Source organism: Cervus elaphus, chromosome 26 (assembly GCF_910594005.1).
Source record: "Cervus elaphus chromosome 26, mCerEla1.1, whole genome shotgun sequence".
NCBI lineage: Eukaryota > Metazoa > Chordata > Mammalia > Artiodactyla > Cervidae > Cervus > Cervus elaphus.
In genome coordinates this window covers 40,921,678-40,945,796 of record NC_057840.1, presented here as the reverse complement: position 1 = coordinate 40,945,796, position 24,119 = coordinate 40,921,678, and the positions used below count along the sequence as shown (strand labels likewise).

The 24,119-nt window shown below is 47.1% G+C and overlaps 1 protein-coding gene across 4 annotated transcripts in view; it reads right to left on the bottom strand.

Moving 5' to 3' along the window:
• The window catches only part of SYNJ2 (synaptojanin 2), a 106,675-nt gene that overhangs the window by 3,854 nt on the left and 78,702 nt on the right, over nt 1–24,119 (bottom strand). For 2 of the 4 annotated variants that reach the window (XM_043888170.1, XM_043888171.1), the window contains exons 17-26: nt 21,575–21,731; nt 20,346–20,463; nt 18,617–18,835; nt 18,453–18,531; nt 17,019–17,187; nt 16,400–16,573; nt 13,647–13,781; nt 12,066–12,178; nt 10,859–10,967; nt 1,430–1,581 (exon numbers count right to left, since the gene is read on the bottom strand). In XM_043888170.1, coding sequence (XP_043744105.1) covers nt 1,430–1,581; nt 10,859–10,967; nt 12,066–12,178; nt 13,647–13,781; nt 16,400–16,573; nt 17,019–17,187; nt 18,453–18,531; nt 18,617–18,835; nt 20,346–20,463; nt 21,575–21,731 — 1,425 coding nt within the window. Of the gene's footprint in view, nt 1–803; nt 954–1,429; nt 1,582–10,858; nt 10,968–12,065; nt 12,179–13,646; nt 13,782–16,399; nt 16,574–17,018; nt 17,188–18,452; nt 18,532–18,616; nt 18,836–20,345; nt 20,464–21,574; nt 21,732–24,119 lie in introns of all 4 variants that reach the window. The other 2 variants (XM_043888174.1, XM_043888173.1) reach the window with 2 other exon arrangements.

Here is a 24,119-nt window from a genome sequence, read left to right as displayed (position 1 = left end):
TTGAGAATGTCTGGGATGCGGGGGTGTCATCAGGCACGAAAGAGCATGGGAGAAACACACAGGTATCAAGGAGGAACAGCAGGTCCCACGAAATATGAGTGGAGGCTTCAAATCCACCACAGGGAATAATCTGAAACAAGTTTCTCTGTTACCTAGGAAACAGGATTATATTCTTCCTTTATTAAACAGCGAACCTCTCTGGAAACTCTTCCTGGAGGCCGCAGCTTTGATGATTCAGTGAAGTAGCTTATGTTAAGCTAATTGAAGGACTCACTGAAGGGTATACTGGCTCCTTGAATCTTTGCTATTTAAATAGAGAAGAATGGCAAATTTCACACAGGAACTTCCCTTCCTCGGTTCTAATGGAACACAAAGGAAACAACTGCATGAAACCACAGGGAGCTTTTGTATAGACATGTACATGTACCGACATGTTTAAGCTGTCCGTAGCTTAAACATCAGCATTTCAGTATTGCCACTGGTTCTTCAGATAAACCAGCTGCAAAAAACAACCTGTTCTCTGACAGCCTTTTACTGCAGCTCCTGTGCAGCTGGTGAGGAAAACGAACCCATTTCTAACCTCTGGCCTTGAAAAGACAAAGTGAGGACAGAGAAGAGGCCGAGGAAAGAAGTCTGTAAGTGCAAGGAGGCGTGGAAAATGGGCGGATGAATGAGCAGACGTGGAACAGCAAAGCAACCCAGAAAACACAATGCCGGCTCTGGAAGAACCAGGCACCCAAGCCACGCTCACACTTTCTCCAGGTGGACAAGCAGCCATTCTGTAACGACCGGCCAAGGATTACCGAGTGTCCGTGACTGGCATACTGAGCTCAAACGGAAGATCCAGATGTCTCTAGAGGTGCCAGTCTTTGGGCTGCTACTGTCCTGACAAACTCATGTCTCTGAAGCAGCAAGCAAGGCTGAGAAGCTTGAGAGCGAGAGCAGAAAACAATCTGCAAGAAAAGTGGCAAGAAAAGCTGTCGCGCCTCCAGGATCCACGGCCGCACAAGCGCTTGTCAAACAAGGCCCATCCGGAGACGGTGACTGTTCCTCCAATGCACATAAGATCAGTACATGTGAACTGAGGGCACAGGACACAGACCACACACCCAAATGGGAATTACTGGGACACATGGAATACAGCGTCCCACGCTGGTTTGGTTTGGGAACGGAAATGGAACATTTGGACAGAATGATACCTCCAAGCTGTTCCTGTCTTGGTGAGAAATTCCCAATGTTTCTGCTCAGCGAGAGCCAAGAAGCACCAGGGATGAGGAGGAGAAAGCGATTGCCAGACATGTTCCTCAAGGATGGGGCTGTGGCTGGGAGTTGTGAATGTGTATAAAGAGACCAGTCGGAGACATACTTCTTATCTGAGGAGACATCTGAGCAGCCCAAGAGCGACAGGCTTACACGACCAGGTCCTTACCTTTCCTGTCCTCCTCAAGGTTGGCTTCTTGATGGCAGGAACCCTAGGGGCAGGCCGACGGGGCAGAAGAGGCGCCACCCCTACTGTGGGCTCTGGTTTGGAAGATCCCTGGTCCCTTAAGGCTGGAGTATTTAGGGCTTCTCCTGGGACTCCTGAAACATGGAATGGCGTGGTAAAGGCGTAAAGGACGAGGCATTATTTGAAGGATAAGGCCATGTATTTCTCTTTGATCTAAATCTCTGAGGGTTGTCAGGACCAAGCAGCTAGGTTTGGCCCCAGCTCCTCACGCTCACCACCCCTCAGGGATGGTGATCTGGGGTTCTGTGTAGGGGTGAATCAATGAGACCCTAAGATCAGGTGCAAAGTTTAATGTGTCCCCATGTTGCTCAGGGGAGATGATGTAGAACTCCTTGAAATCTCAGCAGGGCCCATGAGAAGGAAAACATTAAGTTGCAACACGGGGTAGAGTTCAAACCTCAAACCTCCCCCACCTTCCACGTCTATAGAGACTTGGAAAAAAAAAATCTTGACTGTAATCTAATTCACATACCATAAAATTTACCCTTTTTAAAGGATTATACTTTGTGGTTATAGTCACAAAGTTGTACAACCATTATCACCATTTGGTCCCCAGAACGTCTTCATCACCCCAAAAAGAGACTCCACACGTTTCCACAGCAGTCACTGCCCAGTCCCTCCTCTCCTCTCGCCCCTGAAAACCACTATAATTTCCTCTCTGTATAGATCTGACTATTCTGGACAGTTCACATAAATGGAATCATACAACACATGGCCTTTTGGGTCCGTTTTCTTTCACTCAGCACAGTATTTTCATGATTCACCCATGACAGAGCATGTGTTAGCACTCCATTCTTTTTTATGGCTGAATAATATTCCATGGGATGGATATGCTCCATTTTATCCATTTGACCTTGGAGTCTAGAGCAGGGGCTGATAGAAGGGGTAAGTATGAGAAGTTCAGGTCAGCTGTCTTGAGAGAAGAGGCTAAAAAGAGATCTAGTGGGGCCTAAAGAATGCAGTAGGGATGCTGGTAATAACAGCAATAGGATTTTAGAGGTGGGGCATTCTAGAGGGTGGCACTGAGCTCTGAAGAAGGCTATGGGTGAAGGTCTAATGGACTAGAGGTGAGGAAGGAGGGAGGTGCTGTTGGGGGCCGGGTGGAAGACAGTCCATTAGCTGATGGACACTTGGGTTGTTTCATCCGTACAATGAATTTTTTTTTTAAATAAAAAAGAAACCATGGTGTTATCATGCAACAATGTTTCTCCTCCTCTTAATCCATGCCCTCTTTAAATGTTATTTGGGAATTTCAAATAAATGAAATATCCAGACTAAAAACAAATCAAGCAACTGTAACTGCACCTGGCTTTTCAGAGGGCATACTTTCCCCTCGTCAAAAGAGTCTAGTATAAAGTCAAAGCAAACAAACCAAAAACCCCTCAAAGTTGCTAGTCATGATTCTGAATGCATAGGGGAGATTCTAAGTTAAAACATGGTTAACAAGGGTTAGGTGAAGTGACAGCAACAAAAAATGAACAGGCAGCATGGCAGAGAAGAGGTCCCTGCCTGACAGTAAAGAATCTAGGGATGGAGGAGGAGCCAAGATGGCGGAGGAGTAGGACGGGGAGACCACTTTCTCTCCTACAAATTCATCAAAAGAATAACTGAAGCAGAACAAACTTCGCAAAACAACTTCTGATCGCTAGCTGAGGTCATCAGGCGCCCAGAAAAGCAGCCCATTGTCTTCGAAAGGAGGTAGGACAAATTATAAAAGATAAAAAGTGAGACAAAAGAGCTAAGGACGGAGATCCGTCCCGGGAAGGGAGTCTTAGGCGGCATTGCTTGGGGTAGGGTCCGGGCCTGAGTGCCCTGAGGACAATCGGAGGGAGCTTCTGTGAGTTGCCAACTTGAACTGTGGGAGACCAAAAGAGAGAGAGTAAATTAACCGGCCCAAACACACTGCCGGCCGTTAGCAGAACAAAGAGACCGAGAAAGTCCAGAGAAGAGCTTGCAGGCTGCGGACCGGCCCAGCCCCGCCGGAGGCAGGAGGCAGGGGGGAGGGGAAGGTCGCGGTGAGACACAGGCCGCAGGCACCCGACCGGCGCGGGCGGGGACTGGGGCTGGGGACGCGGAGGGCGGAAGGCGCGCGCACCCGACTGGCGCCAGCGGAAACTGAGACTGGGTCCGCGGAAGGGAGTGGGTGCGCCACACCTGGGTAGAGTGCGCCCACCAAGCCCCTGGCTGCCTGGACCGCTCTGACGGGGAAGGCACAGAGAGCGGGCGCAGCTTTTCGTTCCGCGCTTTTGTGGAACACCCGAGGGCTGGAACCTCGCGCAGCGCGGCCGCGCTCCATATAGAACAGCCGGGAGCCTGAGCAGCGCAGACGGAGAAAGCAGCATCAGCCCCTCCCGGCAGCGCCAGCCCATCCCCACAGCGCCAGCCCCTCCCTGCAGCGCCAGCCCGTCCCCACAGCGCCAGCCCCTCCCCGCAGAGCGACGGAACTAGCTACCTGAATAAGAGTCCACCTCCGCCCGCCTGTGTCAGGGCGGAAATGAGGCTCCAAAGAGACCGGCAAACAAGCCAAATAAACAAAGGGAACCGCTTCAGAAGGGACTGGTGCAACAGATTAAAATCCCTCTAGAAAACACCGACTACACCGGAAGGGGCCTGTAGATATCGAGAAGTGTAAGCTGGAACGAGGAGCTATCTGAAACTGAGCCGAACCCACACTGACCGCAACAGCTCCAGAGAAGCTCCTAGATATATTTTTACTTTTTTTTTCTCTTCTTTTTTTCTTTTTTCCCTTATATTTTCCTTTAAAATTCCCTATTACTCCCCCATTACTCCTTAACTTTCATTTTCATAGATTTTTACGATTTTTTTAATTAGGGAAAAAAAATTTTTTTTTTCTCTTTTTTTTTTCTTTCCTTTTTCTCTTCTATTTTCTATTTTTCTTTTTCTCTTATTTCTTTTAAAGTCCTCTAGTACTCCTCTACTACTCCTTAATTTTCATTTTCAATACACTATAACCTTACAAAAAAAAAAGAAGAGAAGCCCTATTTTTAAACCGAAGATTATTCTCTCCTAATCTTGACTCTCTGTTTTCTACCTCAGAACACCTCTATTTCCTCCTTTCCCCTTCTTTCCCAATCCAATTCTGTGAATCTTTGTAGGTGACTGGGCTACGGAGAACACTCTGGGAACAGACAGCTGCATAGATCTGTCTCTCTCCTCTTGAGTCCCCCTTTTTCTCCTCCTGCTCATCTCTATCTCCCTCCTCCCTCTCCTCTTCTTCATGTAACTCTGTGAACCTCTCTGGGTATGCCTAACAGGGGAGAATCTTTTCGCCATTAACCTAGAAGTTTTATTATCAGTGCTGTATAGTTGGAGAAGTCCTGAGACTACAGGAAGAATAAAACTGAAATCCAGAGGCAGGAGACTTAAGCCCAAAACCTGAGAACACCAGAAAACTCCTGACTACATGGAACTTTAAGTAATAAGTGACTGTCCAAAAGCCTCCATACCTACACTGAAACCAACCACCACCCAAGAGCCAATAAGTTTTACAGCAAGACATACCACGCAAATTCTCCAACAATGCAGGAACATAGGCCTGAATGTCAACATACAGGCTGCCCAAGGTCACACCTAACACATAGACCCATCTCAAAACTCATTACTGGGCACTCCATTGCTCTCCAAAGAGAAGAAATCAAGTTCCACGCACCAGAACACTGACGCAAGCTTCCCTAACCAGGAAACCTTGACAAGCCAATCGTCTAACCCCACCCACTGGGTAAATCCTCCACAATAAAAAGGAACCACAGACCTCCAGAACACAGAAAGCCCACTCCAGACACAGCAATCTAAACAAGATGAAAAGGCAAAGAAATACCCAACAGGTAAAGGAACATGAAAAATGCCCACCAAGTCAAACAAAAGAGGAGGAGATAGGGAATCTACCTGAAAAAGAATTTAGAATAATAATAAAAATGATCCAAAATCTTGAAAACAAAATGGAGTTACAGATAAATAGCCTGGAAACAAAGATTGAAAAGATACAAGAAATGTTTAATAAAGACCTAGAAGAAATAAAAAAGTCAATTAAAAATGAATAATGCAATGAATGAGATCAAAAACACTTTGGAGGGAACCAAGAGTAGAATAACGGAGGCAGAAGATAGGATAAGTGAGGTAGAAGATAAAATGGTGGAAATAAATGAAGCAGAGAGGAAAAAAGAAAAAAGGATCAAAAGAAATGAGGACAACCTCAGGGACCTCTGGGACAATGTGAAACGCCCCAACATTCGAATCATAGGAGTTCCAGAAGAAGAAGACAAAAAGAAAGGCCATGAGAAAGTACTCGAGGAGATAATAGCTGAAAACTTCCCTAAAATGGGGAAGGAAATAGCCATCCAAGTCCAAGAAACCCAGAGAGTCCCAAACAGGATAAATCCAAGGCGAAACACCCCAAGACACATATTAATCAAATTAACAAAGATCAAACACAAAGAACAAATATTAAAAGCAGCAAGGGAGAAACAACAAATAACACACAAAGGGATTCCCATAAGGATAACAGCTGATCTATCAATAGAAACCCTCCAGGCCAGAAGGGAATGGCAGGACGTACTGAAAGTAATGAAAGAGAATAACCTACAACCTAGATTACTGTATCCAGCAAGGATCTCATTCAGATATGAAGGAGAATTCAAAAGCTTTACAGATAAACAAAAGCTGAGAGAACTCAGCACCACCAAACCAGCTCTTCAACAAATGCTAAAGGATCTTCTCTAGACAGGAAATGCAGAAAGGTTGTATAAACGTGAACCCAAAACAACAAAGTAAATGGCAACGGGACCACACCTATCAATAATTACCCTAAATGTAAATGGGTTGAATGCCCCAACCAAAAGACAAAGATTGGCTGAATGGATACAAAAACAAGACCCCTATATATGCTGTCTACAAGAGACCCACCTCAAAACAAGAGACACATACAGACTAAAAGTGAAGGGCTGGAAAAAAATATTTCATGCAAACGGAGACCAAAAGAAAGCAGGAGTCGCAATATTCATATCAGATAAAATAGACTTTCAAATAAAGGATGTGAAAAGAGACAAAGAAGGACACTACATAATGATCAAAGGATCGATCCAAGAAGAAGATATAACAATTATAAATATATATGCACCCAACATAGGAGCACCGCAATATGTACGGCAAACACTAACGAGTATGAAAGAGGAAATTAATAGTCACACAATAATAGTGGGAGACTTTAATACCCCACTCACAACTATGGATAGATCAACTAAACAGAAAACTAACAAGGAAACACAAACCTTAAATGACACAATGGACCAGCTAGACCTAATTGATATCTATAGGACATTTCACCCCAAAACAATCAACTTCACCTTTTTCTCAAGTGCACACGGAACCTTCTCCAGAATAGATCACATCCTGGGCCATAAATCTGGTCTTGGAAAATTCAAAAAAATTGAAATCATTCCAGTCATCTTTTCTGACCACAGTGCAGTAAGATTAGATCTCAATTACAGGGAAAAAAATTGTTAAAAATTCAAACATATGGAGGCTAAATAACACGCTTCTGAATAACCAACAAATCATAGAATCAATCAAAAAAGAAATCAAAATATGTATAGAAACGAATGAAAATGAAAACACAACAACCCAAAACCTATGGGACACTGTAAAAGCAGTGCTAAGGGGAAGGTTCATAGCATTACAGGCTTACATCAAGAAACAAGAAAAAAGCCAAATAAATAACCTAACTCTACACCTAAAGCAATTAGAGAAGGAAGAAATGAAGAACCCCAGGGTTAGCAGAAGGAAAGAAATCTTAAAAATCAGGGCAGAAATAAATGCAAAAGAAACTAAAGAGACCATAGCAAAAATCAACAAAGCTAAAAGCTGGTTTTTTGAAAAAATAAACAAAATTGACAAACCATTAGCAAGACTCATTAAGAAGCAAAGAGAGAAGAACCAAATTAACAAAATTAGAAATGAAAATGGAGAGATCACAACAGACAACAATGAAATACAAAGGATCATGAGAGACTACTACCAGCAGCTCTATGCCAATAAAATGGACAACTTGGATGAAATGGACAAATTCTTAGAAAAGTATAACTTTCCAAAACTGAACCAGGAAGAAATAGAAGATCTTAACAGACCCATCACAAGCAAGGAAATCGAAACTGTAATCAAAAATCTTCCAGCAAACAAAAGCCCAGGACCAGATGGCTTCACAGCTGAATTCTACCAAAAATTTAGAGAAGAGCTAACACCTATCTTACTCAAACTCTTCCAGAAAATTGCAGATGAAGGTAAGCTTCCAAACTCATTCTATGAGGCCACCATCACCCTAATTCCAAAACCAGACAAAGATGCCACAAAAAAAGAAAACTACAGGCCAATATCACTGATGAACATAGATGCAAAAATCCTTAACAAAATTCTAGCAAACAGAATCCAACAACATATTAAAAAAATCATACACCATGACCAAGTGGGCTTTATCCCAGGAATGCAAGGATTCTTTAATATCCGCAAATCAATCAATGTAATACACCACATTAACAAATTGAAAGATAAAAACCATATGATTATCTCAATAGATGCAGAGAAAGCCTTTGACAAAATTCAACACTCATTTATGATTAAAACTCTCCAAAAAGCAGGAATAGAAGGAACATACCTCAACATAATAAAAGCTATATATGACAAACCCACAGCAAGCATCACCCTCAATGGTGAAAAATCGAAAGCTTTCCCCCTGAAATCAGGAATAAGACAAGGGTGCCCACTCTCACCACTACTATTCAACATAGTGTTGGAAGTTTTGGCCACAGCAATCAGAGCAGAAAAAGAAGTAAAAGGAATCCAGATAGGAAAAGAAGAAGTGAAACTCTCACTGTTTGCAGATGACATGATCCTCTACATAGAAAACCCTAAAGACTCTACCAGAAAATTATTAGAGCTAATCAATGAATATAGTAAAGTTGCAGGATATAAAATTAACACACAGAAATCCCTTGCATTCCTATATACTAACAATGAAAAAACAGAAAGCGAAATTAAGGAAACAATACCATTCACCATTGCAACAAAAAGAATAAAATACTTAGGAGTATATCTACCTAAAGAAACAAAAGACCTATACATAGAAAACTATAAAACACTGATGAAAGAAATCAAAGAGGACACAAACAGATGGAGAAACATACCATGCTCATGGATTGGAAGAATCAATATTGTCAAAATGGCTATTCTACCCAAAGCAATCTATAGATTCAATGCAATCCCTATCAAGCTACCAATGGTATTTTTCACAGAACTAGACCAAAGAATTTCACAATTTGTATGGAAATACAAAAAACCTCAAATAGCCAAAGTAATCTTGAGAAAGAAGAAAGGAACTGGAGGAATCAACCTGCCTGACTTCAGACTCTACTACAAAGCCACAGTCATCAAGACAGTATGGCACTGGCACAAAGACAGAAATATACATCAATGGAACAGAATAGAAAGCCCAGAGATAAATCCACGAACTATGGACACCTTGTCTTTGACAAAGGAGGCAAGGATATACAATGGAAAAAAGACAACCTCTTTAACAAGTGGTGCTGGGAAAGCTGGTCAACCACTTGTAAAAGAATGAAACTAGAACACTTTCTAACACCATACACAAAAATAAACTCAAAATGGATTAAAGCTCTAAATGTAAGACCAGAAACTATAAAACTCCTAGAGGAGAACATAGGCAAAACACTCTCTGACATAAATCACAGCAAGATCCTCTATGACCCACCTCCCAGAATATTGGAAATAAAAGCAAAACTAAACAAATGGGACCTAATGAAACTTAAAAGCTTTTGCACAACAAAGGAAACTATAAGTAGGGTGAAAAGACAGCCCTCAGATTGGGAGAAAATAATAGCAAATGAAGAAACAGACAAAGGATTAATCTCAAAAATATACAAGCAACTCCTGCAGCTCAATTCCAGAAAAATAAATGACCCAATCAAAAAATGGGCCAAAGAACTAAACAGACATTTCTCCAAAGAAGACATACAGATGGCTAACAAACACATGAAAAGATGCTCAACATCACTCATTATCAGAGAAATGCAAATCAAAACCACAATGAGGAACCATTACACGCCAGTCAGGATGGCTGCTATCCAAAAGTCTACAAGCAATAAATGCTGGAGAGGGTGTGGAGAAAAGGGAACCCTCTTACACTGTTGGTGGGAATGCAAACTAGTAGAGCCGCTATGGAGAACAGTGTGGAGATTTCTTAAAAAACTGGAAATAGAACTGCCATATGACCTGGCAACCCCACTTCTGGGCATACACACTGAGGAAACCAGATCTGAAAGAGACACGTGCACCCCAATGTTCATCGCAGCACTGTTTATAATAGCCAGGACATGGAAGCAACCTAGATGCCCATCAGCAGATGAATGGATAAGGAAGCTGTGGTACATATACACCATGGAATATTACTCAGCCGTTAAAAAGAATTCATTTGAACCAGTCCTAATGAGATGGATGAAACTGGAGCCCCTTATACAGAGTGAAGTAAGCCAGAAAGATAAAGAACATTACAGCATACTAACACATATATATGGAATTTAGAAAGATGGTAACGATAACCCTATATGCAAAACAGAAAAAGAGACACAGAAATACAGAACAGACTTTTGAACTCTGTGGGAGAATGTGAGGGTGGGATATTTCAAAAGAACAGCATGTATACTATCTATGGTGAAACAGATCACCAGCCCAGGTGGGATGCATGAGACAAGTGCTCGGGCCTGGTGCACTGGGAAGACCCAGAGGAATCGGGTGGAGAGGGAGGTGGGAGGGGGGATCGGGATGGGGAATACGTGTAAATCTATGGCTGATTCATATCAATGTATGACAAAACCCACTGAAATGTTGTGAAGTAATTAGCCTCCAACTAATAAAAAAAAAAAAAAAAGAAAGAATCTAGGGATGCTGGTAATTAAAAAACTAGATGTTTTGTCTGAAGGAGAACGCCTACTTAACCATCTCTTTCTATAGAGCCAGCAGGATGTGTTAGTGTCTCGAGAGTGAACCTCTTCTAAAACTCATTTTCGTTTATTTCCATCTCTCCCTTAAGTGTGCCTTAATAATCTTGGGATTATTTTTATCTATTGATACTTACTGAATTTTAAATATGTAGTTCTAAATGGACGATAAATCTTCATAGATGAATTTTATAAAATGTTGCTAAAGATACTTTTACTGAATATTGCCTCCAGAAAAAGAGTCCTGTTTTTTTCCTAGGCCCCTTTCTGCAAGAATATGAGAAGAAAAGCAGAATCTCGAAGCAGCCCCGGGGGGAACACCTACCTCCTCTGGCTTCCAGGAGACATCGGATAGCTGCTTCCGCCTCCTGAGCATTGGTCGTTTTGATCTGCTTGACGTTATAAGGCTTACTTATCCCAGTCCTTGCTTTGGGCTTGAGGACAAAAATCAGGAAGAAACACATATTAGCACAAGTGGGAAAACAGCCTCACCCAGTGAGACCTCTGCTTATGGATCCATACGTGAGCGTGAGGTTGACAGAACTCCATCAGCGATGAAGGCACAACTCCCATCTAAACTGCATCCCTCAAGTCTCTTTCCCCCGGAGCACTCGAATACCCGAGGGAAGGGATGCAATGACATTTAGATGACGTTGGTCTCCCAAACTGGGTGGTTCTAGGATTGCGCAAGGTGGACCAACCATCCTCTATCTTTATTTCGATAACCAGGTAAAAGCAAGAAGGATTAGTCAGAAGTCACTCCTTCCAAGGTCCAATGAGTCCCTCAGCACTTTCCAGATGTTTCTCAAAAGTGCTGATTCTGCTTCTTAACTGTTCTACCTCTTAACCTCCACCTCTGGGTCGCCTTTGAGGACCTGCCTTCATCACTGTAACCCACCAAGGTCAAGTCAGTCCCCTACTCCTTCTGTGAGCATGGCCGTGCCCATCAGCTGGCCCAGCTCTCCTCACTCTCCCTTCCACCCGGCCCCCAACGGCACCTCGCTCCTTCCTCACCTCTAGACCACTGACCTTCACCCACAGTCTTCTTTAGAGCTCAACACCACCCTCTAGAATGCTCTGCCTCTAAAATCCTATTGTTATTATTACCAGCATCCCTACTGCATTATTTAGATCTCTTTTTAAGTCTCTTCTCTCAAGACAACTGATCTGAACTTCTCATATTTCCCCTTCTACTAGCCCCTGCTCTACACACCAAGGTGAAAGGCAAGCGTCAGAAGGGAGAGAAGCAGGTATGTCTGGAAACCAACAGCCCCTCCATGAAGGGGCACTTGGGAGTTTTCATCAAATGTGATTTTTCTCTCTCATACTCTGAACGACCATTTAAAACCCTATAAAGGACCTGGTAGTAAGTTATAGGGTTTGGGGGTGAGTGGTGGATAGGCAGGGAGTTAGAGACAGAAATCTATGTATTCACTGGAAAGAGATGACCCGGCATGATGTTAGGGGCTATGCATGGACCATGGGGCAGATCTCACGGGTTTGAAAGCTGGCCCGTTTCGCTCTGAACTCACCGGTTGCTGAGGGGCTCCCGGCAGGAGTTTTGCTGTCTGCAAAATTGAGTACTGCCCGTGAGTGCCGGAGGAGATGGAGGCATCCGAGGCTGATTTTTTCACCATGAAACCAGCTGTAAAAACCAAGGAGGGCAGAGACTCCATCTCAGTGAAGTCACAGCTGCTTCGACACAAAACTCCTAGCCAGCTGAGAGCACGGTCACGGTCACAGTCTGAGTACGTCCATGGCCTTCAGCGATTCAGAGGTGCTTCTGAGGCTCTCTTTGGATTCTCTAATAACTTGGGCCTATTAATGTAGATTCTCTGGAGAAGCAGTGTTTGAATGAAAATTTTAATCTAACATCCTGGGCAGGGGGCTTGTTAAATCTGACATAAAACCTAATCAATCATTTTTAAGTGGTTTAAAACACACTACTGTTATTAGGACCAAATTTTAAAGATGTTTCGTGGGCAAAGTCTTAAAAAATATTCCTACAGGAGGAGAATAAATGATATTTAATAACACTTAGACATTAATTAATCATATTTAGAACAACATTTAGTGATAGAAATACTAGATGAAAAGACAAATGACCCAAAAAAAAATTGGATACCAATTTTGTTAAGACAAATTTAAAATTTTGCACAGACATAAATATATCTAATTGGAAAAAGGATGGAAATCTTTTGGTTAACAACTATCATCGCTAGGTAAGTGAAATTAAATTTTTTACTGTTTCTATTATCTCTTTTTGTAAACCTCCACAATAATATAGGATATCACTTTATTTTTATTTAATATTTTATTTTCTGAGTATGAACTCTGAAAACTAAAAAATACGCTTAACAAGTCATGTGTTTCTGACTTGCCATTGATTACTATTGTGATGTAACCTAAGATGAGCCCAATTCTGAAAGTATGGCTTAGGAAAATCTTTACTGTCATGGCAGGGGAGAAGTAAACAGTGAAGGTAAATAGAAACTGATCAAAAGCGTGGTACAACCTTATTTCCGATTACTGAGGAGTACTTTATGGGCAAAGCATTGTTTTTTGGGGGAGTCAGGAAGAAAAGTGCCACGCTGAGACCCGGACTGGGAAAAGCCGATCTCAGCAGACTCGGGCTCACGGATGGAGTGGTGCCTGCTTAGAGGTGTGTGCGTGGCCACCTTCCAGATCAGGGCACCTGGGCTTACTCGAGTCCTCGTGAGCAGAGAGAGGGTGGGTGGTGGTCCAGGAGAGAAGATGCTGAGAGATGCCTTTGGGGGTAGGGGGGAGAAGGAGCTCCAAATGTCCCCAGCTCGCTTGTGGCCCCTGTTCTCCAACCCATAAGGTTTCAAACTGAAAGCAGCTTCAAGCCAAAGCACAGCCACAGGAAGGCGAAGAGCAGCTTTAGGAAGGGCTGTTTTGATTTGCCCTCAAGACATAAAGCGATCTCTGATACCAAACTCGCCAAGGATTTAAGATGAAGAGGAGCCCGAGGAGGGGAGAAAGTGCTGTGAAAACCCAACAGCCGGATTTTAGAGCCATTCGCTCAGCAGGTAGGAAGGGCGCGGTTATTCCCAGCAGGCATCGTGGTGAGTGGAAAGCAAGCGGAGTCTTACTTGGAGGGGGGGGTCTCTGTGGAGGGTGAGGTGGCCGAGGCCGACTGGGAACCGACAGAGACCTGCTTGGAGAGCGGTGGCGGAAGTCCCCAACTGCTTCCAGCTCCTGCTTTAACTCCACCAGGTCAGCATCATCTGGAGGACACGGCGGGGCGTGAGTCAGGGCAGTCAGACTCGGGTCTGCAGGGACCCCTCCTGCAGGGCAGCTCGAAGGGGCCCTTTCTGCTGGCCTGGGTTGGGGGGGGTGGGTAGAGGGCACCCAATGCCTGCTTGGAACGCTCGGTGAGCCGTGGACAAGGTGTGGTGTCCACACACGTGAGAGACACCGAAGTATTTTAAAGTGTAGGCACACTTCCTTCCCAAATAATCCACAAGACTTGCACACAGAATGATGGCTGAAAACCAGAGCCCCTCCATTTTTCTTTTTTTTAGGGTGTGCTGTGTAGCATGTGGAATCTCAGTGCCTTGGCCAGGGATCGAACCTGCACCCTCTGCACTGGAAGCCTAGAGTCTCAACCACCGGACCACCAGGGAAGACCCCAGAGCCCCTCATTTTTCATCCCCCACTCTGAAACAGGGGAAGTGACAGTTTTGGCATTAAGGATGTTTTCACTTCTCTGCTGGCGGGACAGCCTGCCGTCCAGTGGCAAGGTCCCGCATGGAACATCCCTGCGCACTCAAGCCCCAAATCCCACAGCCCACACCAGCGACTGCCCAAGCGTTCGCCATCCTGACTCACCAGGGGCATGGGGAGGGGACTGATTATGTTTTTTTATTACATGTGTACTTATTACATTTGGGGCTTCCCTTGTGGCTCAGCGGGTAAAGAATCTCCCTGCAATGCAGGAGACCTGGGTTCGATCCTTGGTGGGGAAGATCCCCTGGAGAAGGGAAAGGCTACCCACTCCAGTATTCTGGCCTGGAGAATTCCATGGACTGTTCCCATGGGGTCGCAAAGAGTCGGACATGACTGAGAGACTTTTTTCACTTATTACATTTAAATTCAGGTCAGTTTTAGGTTTCTTCCACACCACAGCACACCCCGATTCATTTCATCCTGGCTCATCCTCCCATCCCTCAAATCTAAAAGCGAGGTGCGTCTCGTGAGCTCTGTTGGGGGAGGCAGGATATCTCCTTCTAAAGGGAGTGCCTGAGGGCCCTTTTCCAACTCACTGGAAAAGACCCTGATGCTGGGAAAGATCGAAGGCAGAAGGGAACGACAGAGGATGAGATGGTTGGATGGCATCACTGACTCAAGGCACATGAGTTTGAGCAAACTCCAGGAGAGAGTGAAGTACAGGGAAACCTGGCGTGCTGCAGTCCATGGGGTCGCAGAGTCAGGCATGACTGAGCAACTGGACTGAGGGCCTTAAAGCATCAAGATGTTCCTTCCATGTCCAGCAGGGGGCGAGTCTGCCCACATGTCAGAACCCCAGGCTGCTTTATTAGGTCTTCATTCAAAAGCCACACACCTGCTCTGCCCTCCAAAGGATGCCTGAATGACGGCCACCCTGGAGAAGAGGACCACTTCCTGTCTCAAGAGCACATCCCTTCAGCCACTTCCGCTCCAGGGCAGGAGCGCTCTGGACGTGCAGAGTATAGAAGCACCTTGATTCGCCGAAGAAAGCTGTTGCCTCTGAATTGGGCAGCAGTCTCACACACATCCGAGTCACCTGGGGGCTCCCTGCATCGCCAGGTTTCCAGGGTCCCAGCCACACCTGCCAGACCCACATCTCTATAATGTGGCAACTCATCAGGCCTCAGCAGTCTGTTAAGCTTCTCAATGCAGCCAGGCTACTGACTGGCTTTGGGACCAAATACAGTCAAAGGGGCTTGAGGGTGGTCTTTGTAGCTCCCGGGAAGCATCTAACATCACCCCTGTTCTTTGTTCTCAGCCACAGCTCAAAGGCTCCTGACATACAGCTAAGCCCCTGCACCTGCTCGCCTCCAACAAGGAGACACAATGTCCAACAACTGGAAGACACTGGTGGCTGTGGCTGAAACGGAGCTGAAGAGTTTGATGCAAAATGTGAACCCCTCTAATCATCTAGGGACCAGCAGTTCGATCCCAATGACTTTCAGTCCCTCTCGAGTCTAAAATGAGATAATGACATTAAGATGTAAAATTACTGTATAACAATATAATGGCACACAAATATAACCAGACACCAGCAACTCAGGACATTGATGATGAGTATGTGTCTTATGGGACTGAATCATAAAAGTCTTGGAGTGGGTGGGGGGGGATCACAAATGTAAAACCAGTTCAGAGCCATGCCAATTTAAACAGAGGAAACTAACTGACTCATTGGAAAAGACCCTGATGCTGGGAAAGATTGCAGGTGGGAGGAGAAGGGGACGACAGAGGATGAGATGGTTGGATGGCATCACCAACTCGATGGACATGAGTTTGAGCAAGCTCCGGGAGTTGGTGATGGACAGGGAGGGCTGGCATGCTATATAGTCCATGGGGTTGCAGAGTCGGACATGACTGAGTGACTAAACTGAACTGAATGGTCATGAATCTGGTGTGTTAGAGGGGTACCAGTTGTTGGAAAAAAATGAAATCACTAGAGGAAATCAGTGTGGTGGCAACTGCCTTCCCAGAGCCCAGTGTCCACCTCTTGCTATGACTCGTTTTACCCCTCTGTTCACGGGCCAAGCACACTGGATGGTGGCTTTACATGACGCCCAGCTGCTGAGCGAGGGAACGCTGCACCAGAGGCGATTTAGAAAAGGAAGGTCCACGCTACCTTTGTAGGTCGGACGCTGCTGCTTCTTGGCGAGTGCCGGTGACCTGCTGGGAGGTGCCGCAGAGGTAGAGCCGGGGGCATCGGAGACCTCATCTCCCCCTGGATCACTGTCTGAGACCACAGGCTGACTCAGCTCATCCGCCAGATAGTCTTCGTCATCTTCGAGAATATCCCCTTGGGGAAGGAAGTGTCACAGCAAACAGTTAGGGGAAAAGTGCAGAATCGTTCATCGATGGGTCTGTTTCAACATCGAGGCCTGTGGCTCTTGTCAGGGCCCCCGAGGCACAGCCACCAGCAGCCCCAGGTACCCACGTGGCAGCCGGGCCGGGACCCCAATTCCACGGATGTCTGAGACACAGGATCAAGCCCACAGCCCTGACATCCACAAAACCACCGTCTCCAGTGAACCTCAGACACCTCCAGTTTTAGCACTGCAGGTAGCACCCGTCCACATGAATGCCCCCCAACTCCAGCCTGGAGAGTGAGGCTGCACTTCCAGGGGTCTCTGGAACCTTCCCGAGGGGGGTCTCAGAAGGGCTCTTGAGGCTCTCATGCTGGGAGAAGGTCTCGTTTGCCCGCCTCGCCACATGGAGCGGCAAGTCCTGGCAGGGTGTCTCACCTTCCGACTCATAGTCCAGACTCGTGAAGTCGAAGTTCTCCTCCAGCAGACAGGAGTTGGCCGTGGGGGACACGGAGGCCACGCTGTCCCGCTTTCGGATGATCTCCTCTTGCAAACCTTTCAGCCAGTCCTTGGTCTTTGGTCTGATCTTCACGGCTCGGCCCTTCACCTGAGGACAGAGTGGCCACCAGAGAATGACCGCTGACCTCAGACCCTCTGACCCCAAAGTGCTTCTCACTCGAAGGCACGCACCGGGAGCCAGCCCACCTTCACTTTTTGCCCAGAGGGTCTAGACCTTGGGCAGGCCCGGCACAGCTCACATTTGGCCCGAATAGAAGTCGAACTGTCATCCCAAGCGTTTCATTCAGTGTGAAATTAAAACCAGCATATTATCAATCAAAATGGAAACCACCGATATGCGCTGCATGCCCCAAACCATAGAGAAAAGTGAGTCGCTCAGTCGTGTCCGACTCTTTGTGATCCCATGGACTATACAGTCCAAGGAATTCTCCAGGCCAGAATACTGGAGTGGGTAGCCTTTCTCTTCTCCAGGGGAATCTTCCCAACCCAGGGATCGAACCCAGGTCTCCATCATCGCAGACGGATTCTTTACCAGCTGAGCCACAAAGGAAGCCCATGGAGGGAGAAAGACCCCAAAATTCTTGTTGGGGTTGGGGGGTTGGGCGCAGGGAGCCCCAGTCACGCAGGGAGCACTGTGCTCCAAAACTTGCTGTTTCTGCTCAGTCCTGCAAGGAGCCGGGGCTGGAGGGTAGATACCAGAAGCAGATGTGGTAATGAGGTGGTAATGAGACCACCTCTGTGGTGGTCTGGTGGTTAAGACTCTAGGCTTCCAATTCAGGGGGCATGGGTTTGATCCCTGGTCAGAGAACTAAGATCCCACATGTCTCGTGGCATGGCCAAACAATAAATTTAAAAAAATTGTTTTATTTAAATAAAAAAAAAGATGTGGGGCTTCCCTGGGGGCTCAGTGGTGAAGAATCCACCTGCCAATGCACAAGATACAGGTTCGATCTCTAGACTCAGCCCCACGTGGTGCAGAGCAACTAAGCCCAGGTCACAACTCCTGAGCCTGTGCTCCAGAGGCCGGGAGCCACAGTGAGTGCATCTCGTGTGCCCCAAAGCCCACGCCCCACAACTAGAGAAGCCACTATAGTGAGAAGCCCACACATCTCAAGTAGAGAATAGAATCTTGCGCGCTACAACTAGGGAAAAGCCCATGCAGCAACCGAGAACCAGCACAGCCAAAAATTTAAAAAAAAATAAAATGTTTTTTTAAAAGATGTGGTAAAGAGACACCCAGCTCCTGCCCTCCTGTGGGCATCTATGTTCACAGACCTGGCCACGCAGAAGCATAAGAAGCCAGCGGGGACAAGCAGCGGACCCCCCCTCAACGGGTGACCAAGCACGCCTCACCTTCATTCCATCCACATCTAGGACACTGAGCGCCGAGTGACTGTCGGCAAAAGTCACGAGCATCTGCCCTTGGTTGATCCTGGAAGAGAGGAGATTTGCCAGGTCAGCCCCGGGGACACGCTCTCCAGCGATGAGCACCCAGCTCCGCCCGAGCGTGTCGCCACCTGACAAGCACGATTGTCCCGTAATTCCCCAGGGTCTGCATGAGCTCCAGGCGCACGTCCTCAGGAAACTCATCCTTCTCTTCTGCGCTTGGCGACTGCAGATTGACGACGACGGTGGCATCCGGGGGGCCCTGGAAAGAGGACACTTCCTGGAACACCCTGTCCCGAGCCCCCACGTCGACTTCTTGCACTTCCACCTCCACGATGGCCAGCACGGGTCTGCATGAGACACGGAAGGAAGAGAGGGCAGCGTTAGCCCAGGGCAAGACCGTCCCCCAGCCCCACCGCCATCCCGACTCTGCTGTCAACAGGAAACCTCGACGACGCAGCCCAAGCGTGCGGCACCCCCTTGGGCCTGGAACCGAGCTCTCCGGTCCTGGGGTCTCCGTCCGTCTTTCCCTAACCTTGGCATTATCTTGGCTTTTCTATCTAAGGACGATTTGAGAGAAAATCCATACCAGCCATCAGCAAAGGTTCTTTACATGTAATCCCAGGACTGCTGGAGAAGAAAATGGCAACCCACCCCAGCATTCTTGCCTGGAGAATCCCATGGACAGAGGAGCCTGGTGGGCTACAGTCCATTGGGTCGCAAAGAGTCGGACAAAACGGAGCAACTAACACACAGGACCACTGAGGATGCAGAAAAGTGGGGATTCTCCCTGGGCTTGGGGTGGGGGATGGGGTTCAAGCATTTTACAGGGGGTGCTATTGAGTTAAGAACCTCAAAAGGGATCATCTTTTGACCAACAAATTCAGTTCTAGAATTTTGTTCTGAGGAAATGAGCAAAGAGTCAGACAAAGATTTATATACAAAGTTGATCTTTGCAGCACTGTCGATGGGAGGCACAAAGGAACAACATCTAATTGTCCCAGGAGAGGGAAGGAGTTACGACGCAGCCTCACAACTGTATGCTATGCGCTCATTAAGAACGTTTTAGAAATCTACCTGACATTCACTGAAAACAGATCAGCAGGAAATAAGGCAAACCTTGTAATTTTTACATAGGGATGGCTTTACTCTGCAAAAAATTTATAAAATCCTCTATTAGGCAGATGACATTGTCTTACTGAAGACATCCACCATATTAAGTGGATAAGTGAAACTATATCTAATATCCTGGGATAAACCATAATGGAAAAGAACATAAGAAAGAATGTATATGTATGTGTAACTGAGTCACTTTGCCGTGTAGCAGAAATACAACATAAGTCAACTATACGTCAATTAAAAAAAAACCCAAAGTCCTGAATCTAATACTGAAACTCTGTGGTGCTTTTAATAATAAAATATTAGGAAAATATTCATCAGTAGGTGAGTGGGTAAGTTCAATGGATCTATTAAGCGGAATACTGGACGGTGGTTGCAAATGAGAGTCAGATCTCTAATAGCGACATGACTATCTCAAAAATATTTAAGTAACAAAAAAGCAAGTTGCACAATGACATAATTCATCAAAAATGTAAATGACACAAAACAGCATGCAGGCTGTGTCTTGGCAATCTTCATAAACAAAATCACTTTTGAAGTGGAGCGGTGACAAAAGGCTAACACTGATTAATTCTTGGTGGCAAGCACACAGCTACTCGTCACACGTTCTTTACTCTTTACCGCATGTCACACACGCACACACACACACACACATTCGGATGGGCAGGTCTATTCCCTGCACAGAGCACCCGACCCCACCTTCCCCAGCAGCAGACATGCCGATGGCGGCCAGGACCTTACCTGTGGTCAGATGCTTGCAGCTCTGCCCGGCCGTAATACTTGAGGGCACCGGGAGACCAGGTGTGTCTGAGGTGGGTGCCAGCGTCCAGATCACTGTCTAGAAGGTTGAGTTCTCCAGCTGCTCATGGAGGTGCCAATCAAGAGATGCACACAGAAGACACAATTGTATCAACATGAACGAATGCTGATTACATAGCGGGGGTCCATGTCATGGACCGCCTCCTATCTCAGACTCAGTGGCTCTAACCCCTTGGGCTTGAAACTGTGTCAAGGTGGCCTTGGGGCCTGGGGTAAAAACCCCCTCCCCTGGGACTTCCCTAGTGGTCCTGGGGTTAAGACTCCGCCCTTGTAATGCAGGGGGTGTGGGTTCGATCCCTGGCTGGAAACCAAGATCCCATGTGCCCCGAGGCGCGGCCAAACAAACAAAAAACACTCGTCGTGAGCTGGCAGAGTGGATGAGAACATGGCAGTCACTGCCGCAGGCATTCTGCCCCGGGCCTACGGGACACCTGCAGCTAGCTCTCTGTACAGCAGGGGAGGCAGAGGCTAAGGACACGAAGCTTCTTGCGCAGATGTCCACAAACTGATCTGGACAAAAACACAGCTTCTCAATCTGCAGGCAAGATTTCTGGCCTTTGCAATCTCGGCATCTGTCTCACCAGGACAGTTTAATTGTTTATGTATCAGTTTATAGGTGTTTGAAATTTTAAACAAACTGTACTTCTTGCTGGGCCTCAATCATTCAAAACGCAATCGATGACTAATGGATGAAACTTATCTTTCCTGCGTCTTGCTCATGTGTGATCTGGAGTTGGGGCTTTCAGCAGGTAAGAGCAGGGCTGAACAAAACGGGCTGGAGAAAGGGCACGAATGTGAGAGGCAGAGGTGCCCAAGAGGAGGACCCAGGGCCTCGCCCTGGTCCCCACCGGGAACAAAAGGCAGCGGGGTGAGGTGGTGTGGGCAGAGAGCCACGAGGCACATGTGCAGAGACCCAGGAGCCCGCACACTCGCAGGCCGCAGTCTCTAGAAAGAGGCCAGAGAGGGGCTCCCTGAAAGCACCACTCCCAAAGCTTAGGGGCAACATCTGGAATGAGTTTCATGTAGTTCCGGGTTAACAGGAGCCTTGTTCTCTAAACAGCGAAGAGCACTGGACTAAGGACATGTGATCTCCCCTGCGGCACATGGGTCACCGCCCCCTCTGGGTCTGACGGTGCACACGGGTCACCCACCTGTTCTGTCGGAAGGGTACCTCTTTCTCCACCACAGGACCCTGTCCGTCCAGGCGGGGGTGCGGCACTTGTCACTCGTATCATAGGCAGCGGAGCCCACGTCGTACTTGTAGGTGGGTCCAAAGTCAATGGTGCCCTCGTGAAAGTCTTTAAAAATCTATCGGGAGAAGTCACAGGACCATCTCAGTTCTCCTAGGTCACGTACATTACACATACCAGAGGGCATGTTCCAGAGCAGTTCTTTTTGTCCCCAAAGGGACAGAATCTACCTCATAGTGGCAGGCATGTCGAAAACAGGACATCTGAATGCCTTTTAATTAGCAAACAAATCATCAATCATCTCTTTGTTCTGCCGACGGACACCCCACTGGGTCTCCCACCCCCCTCAGCACCGGATCTGTCACATGGGGGACGGTGACAGACACAGGCAAGGACGCAGCTTCCACGCTGAGGGGACCGTCCAGTCCAGCCCCAACAAGGCCTTGATCCGTATCTGTTAACTAAACCAACTGGCTGTCAACTGCAAATCGGTGCTCGCCAAGGGCGTTTGCCATCTGCGTCTGCGGAGACCGAGCCCCGTGCTGCTGCTGCTGCTGACCTTCAACACCCCGAGGTAGTTCAGGGAGAAGACTCTTGAGAGTCCCTGGGACTGCAAGGAGATCCAACCAGTCCATCCTAAAGGAAATCAGTCCTGAATATTCACTGGAAGGATTGATGCTGAAGCTGAAACTCCAATACTTTGGCCACCTGATGCGAAGAGCTGACTCACTGGAAAAGACCCTGATGCTGGGAAAGATTAAGGGCAGGAGGAGAAGGGGAAGAGAGAGGATGAGATGGCTGGATGGCATCACTGACTCCACGGATATGAGTTTGAGCAAGCTCCGGGGGTTGGTGATGGACAGGGAGGCCTGGCATGCTGTAGTCCATGGGGTCACAAAGAGCTGGACACGACTGAGCGACTGGACTGAACTGAGGGAGATCAGGGTGGACAGTGAGGTACTCGGTGCCCCAGGGGCTCCGGTGGGACAGGTCTTTGATAGATATTTTCAGGAACTGATTTCCTGATCCTAATCCTTGCATCCCTTCATATCGAGAAAATCACTAAATCCCTTCGTCGCTAGCAGAAAACCTGTTGTAAAGTGAGCGCTTGATTGCACTGAACTCCTCCTTCACCAAAATCTTACATATTGAATTTTCCCCACTGCCTCTTTGGAGCAGTCTCTCAGAGCTGAGGTGCTGTCTCCCAGGCTGCTGTCCTCATTTTGTCCCAAATAAAACTTAATTCACAACTCTCATGTTGCGCATCTTTTTAGTCGACACAGGTAAGGAGTGGCTCAGAACGGAAGCCTAGTTCTCCTCCGTCTTCACTTAACCCTGGTCCAGCCCTGATGCTGTGGGCAGAGCAGGAACAGATGCTCACTCGGTGTTCGAGTGGAAGGGTGTGGAGGACACTGGCAGGAGGACGGAAGAAGGACCCTTAACAGAAAGGCCTGTTAAGGTCACTCTGCCCTCTGGCCATCCCCAGCAACCCAGGTCACCAAGGGGGACGACAGAAAACCCGTAGGAATGACCGGATCTCGCTGCAGAAGGGGTCTTACCCTCCCTGCCCGCACCATCTAAAACTGCTGCGTTTTCACCAGGTGAATGGAACTAGCTGCGCTTCCCTCCCTTCCTCAGCCCGTCCTGCTAGGAAGTAAACAGGTACCGAGACGTGGAGGCCCACCAGTGTGATGAACTGAAGACAGATCTTACAGCTGAATCTTCTGTGTGACGTCGTGACCTGAGGCGGCACTAAAAACCTGCATTGGGTCGTACAAGGGAAGTCTGAGCTGAACTCTGACAGTCTCAGGCTGTATCATGGCTCTGTTTACTGACTGTGTGATCTTGGCCACGTTATGTGACCTTGACCTCAGTCTTCTTATCTATAAAATGGGCATAACACCTAATCTGTAGGATGGTCTTGAGGATTATGTGTACAAATCAGTACGTGAAGTGTATCAGTGTATTAAATGAATTTGTTAGCATGTTCACTAACAAGAAACAGAGGTATCACCGAAACGAATTGTTTTGAGCAGAGTCTAGCATGTCACTTGCTGGTTTAGTGCGCCCGACATACAGCCGTTCTTATGAGCCCCAGTCCAAGTACAGGGTGCTTGGACTGTGTACACCAGACCTGCCATCCTCATCAGCTGTGTGCGCAGAGGCTGATGTGGGGCTGTTTGAAGCAGCTTGGATTCAAACTGAGGCAGCCACTTACTCCCTGGGAAGCCCTGGACCAGGGTTCAGCTTGTCGGGAGGAGGAGGGGACGGCTTCCTGCCCCTCCAGCCACAGAGGCGCCTCCCACCCTGACCTCCTCCGGTGGCTTACGTGTAGCCAGTGTCCTTTCATATAGCGACAGCCCCTCTGGCCACAAGGAGACACAGACCGTGACTGCGGCCAGAGAAAGTAGGAGCAGGACACGAGTGTGGATGGATGCTCACGTGTCTCTAGCTTCTTATGCCGGGCACGTTTTCTGCCATATCAGAATCAGTTAAATCCATGCAT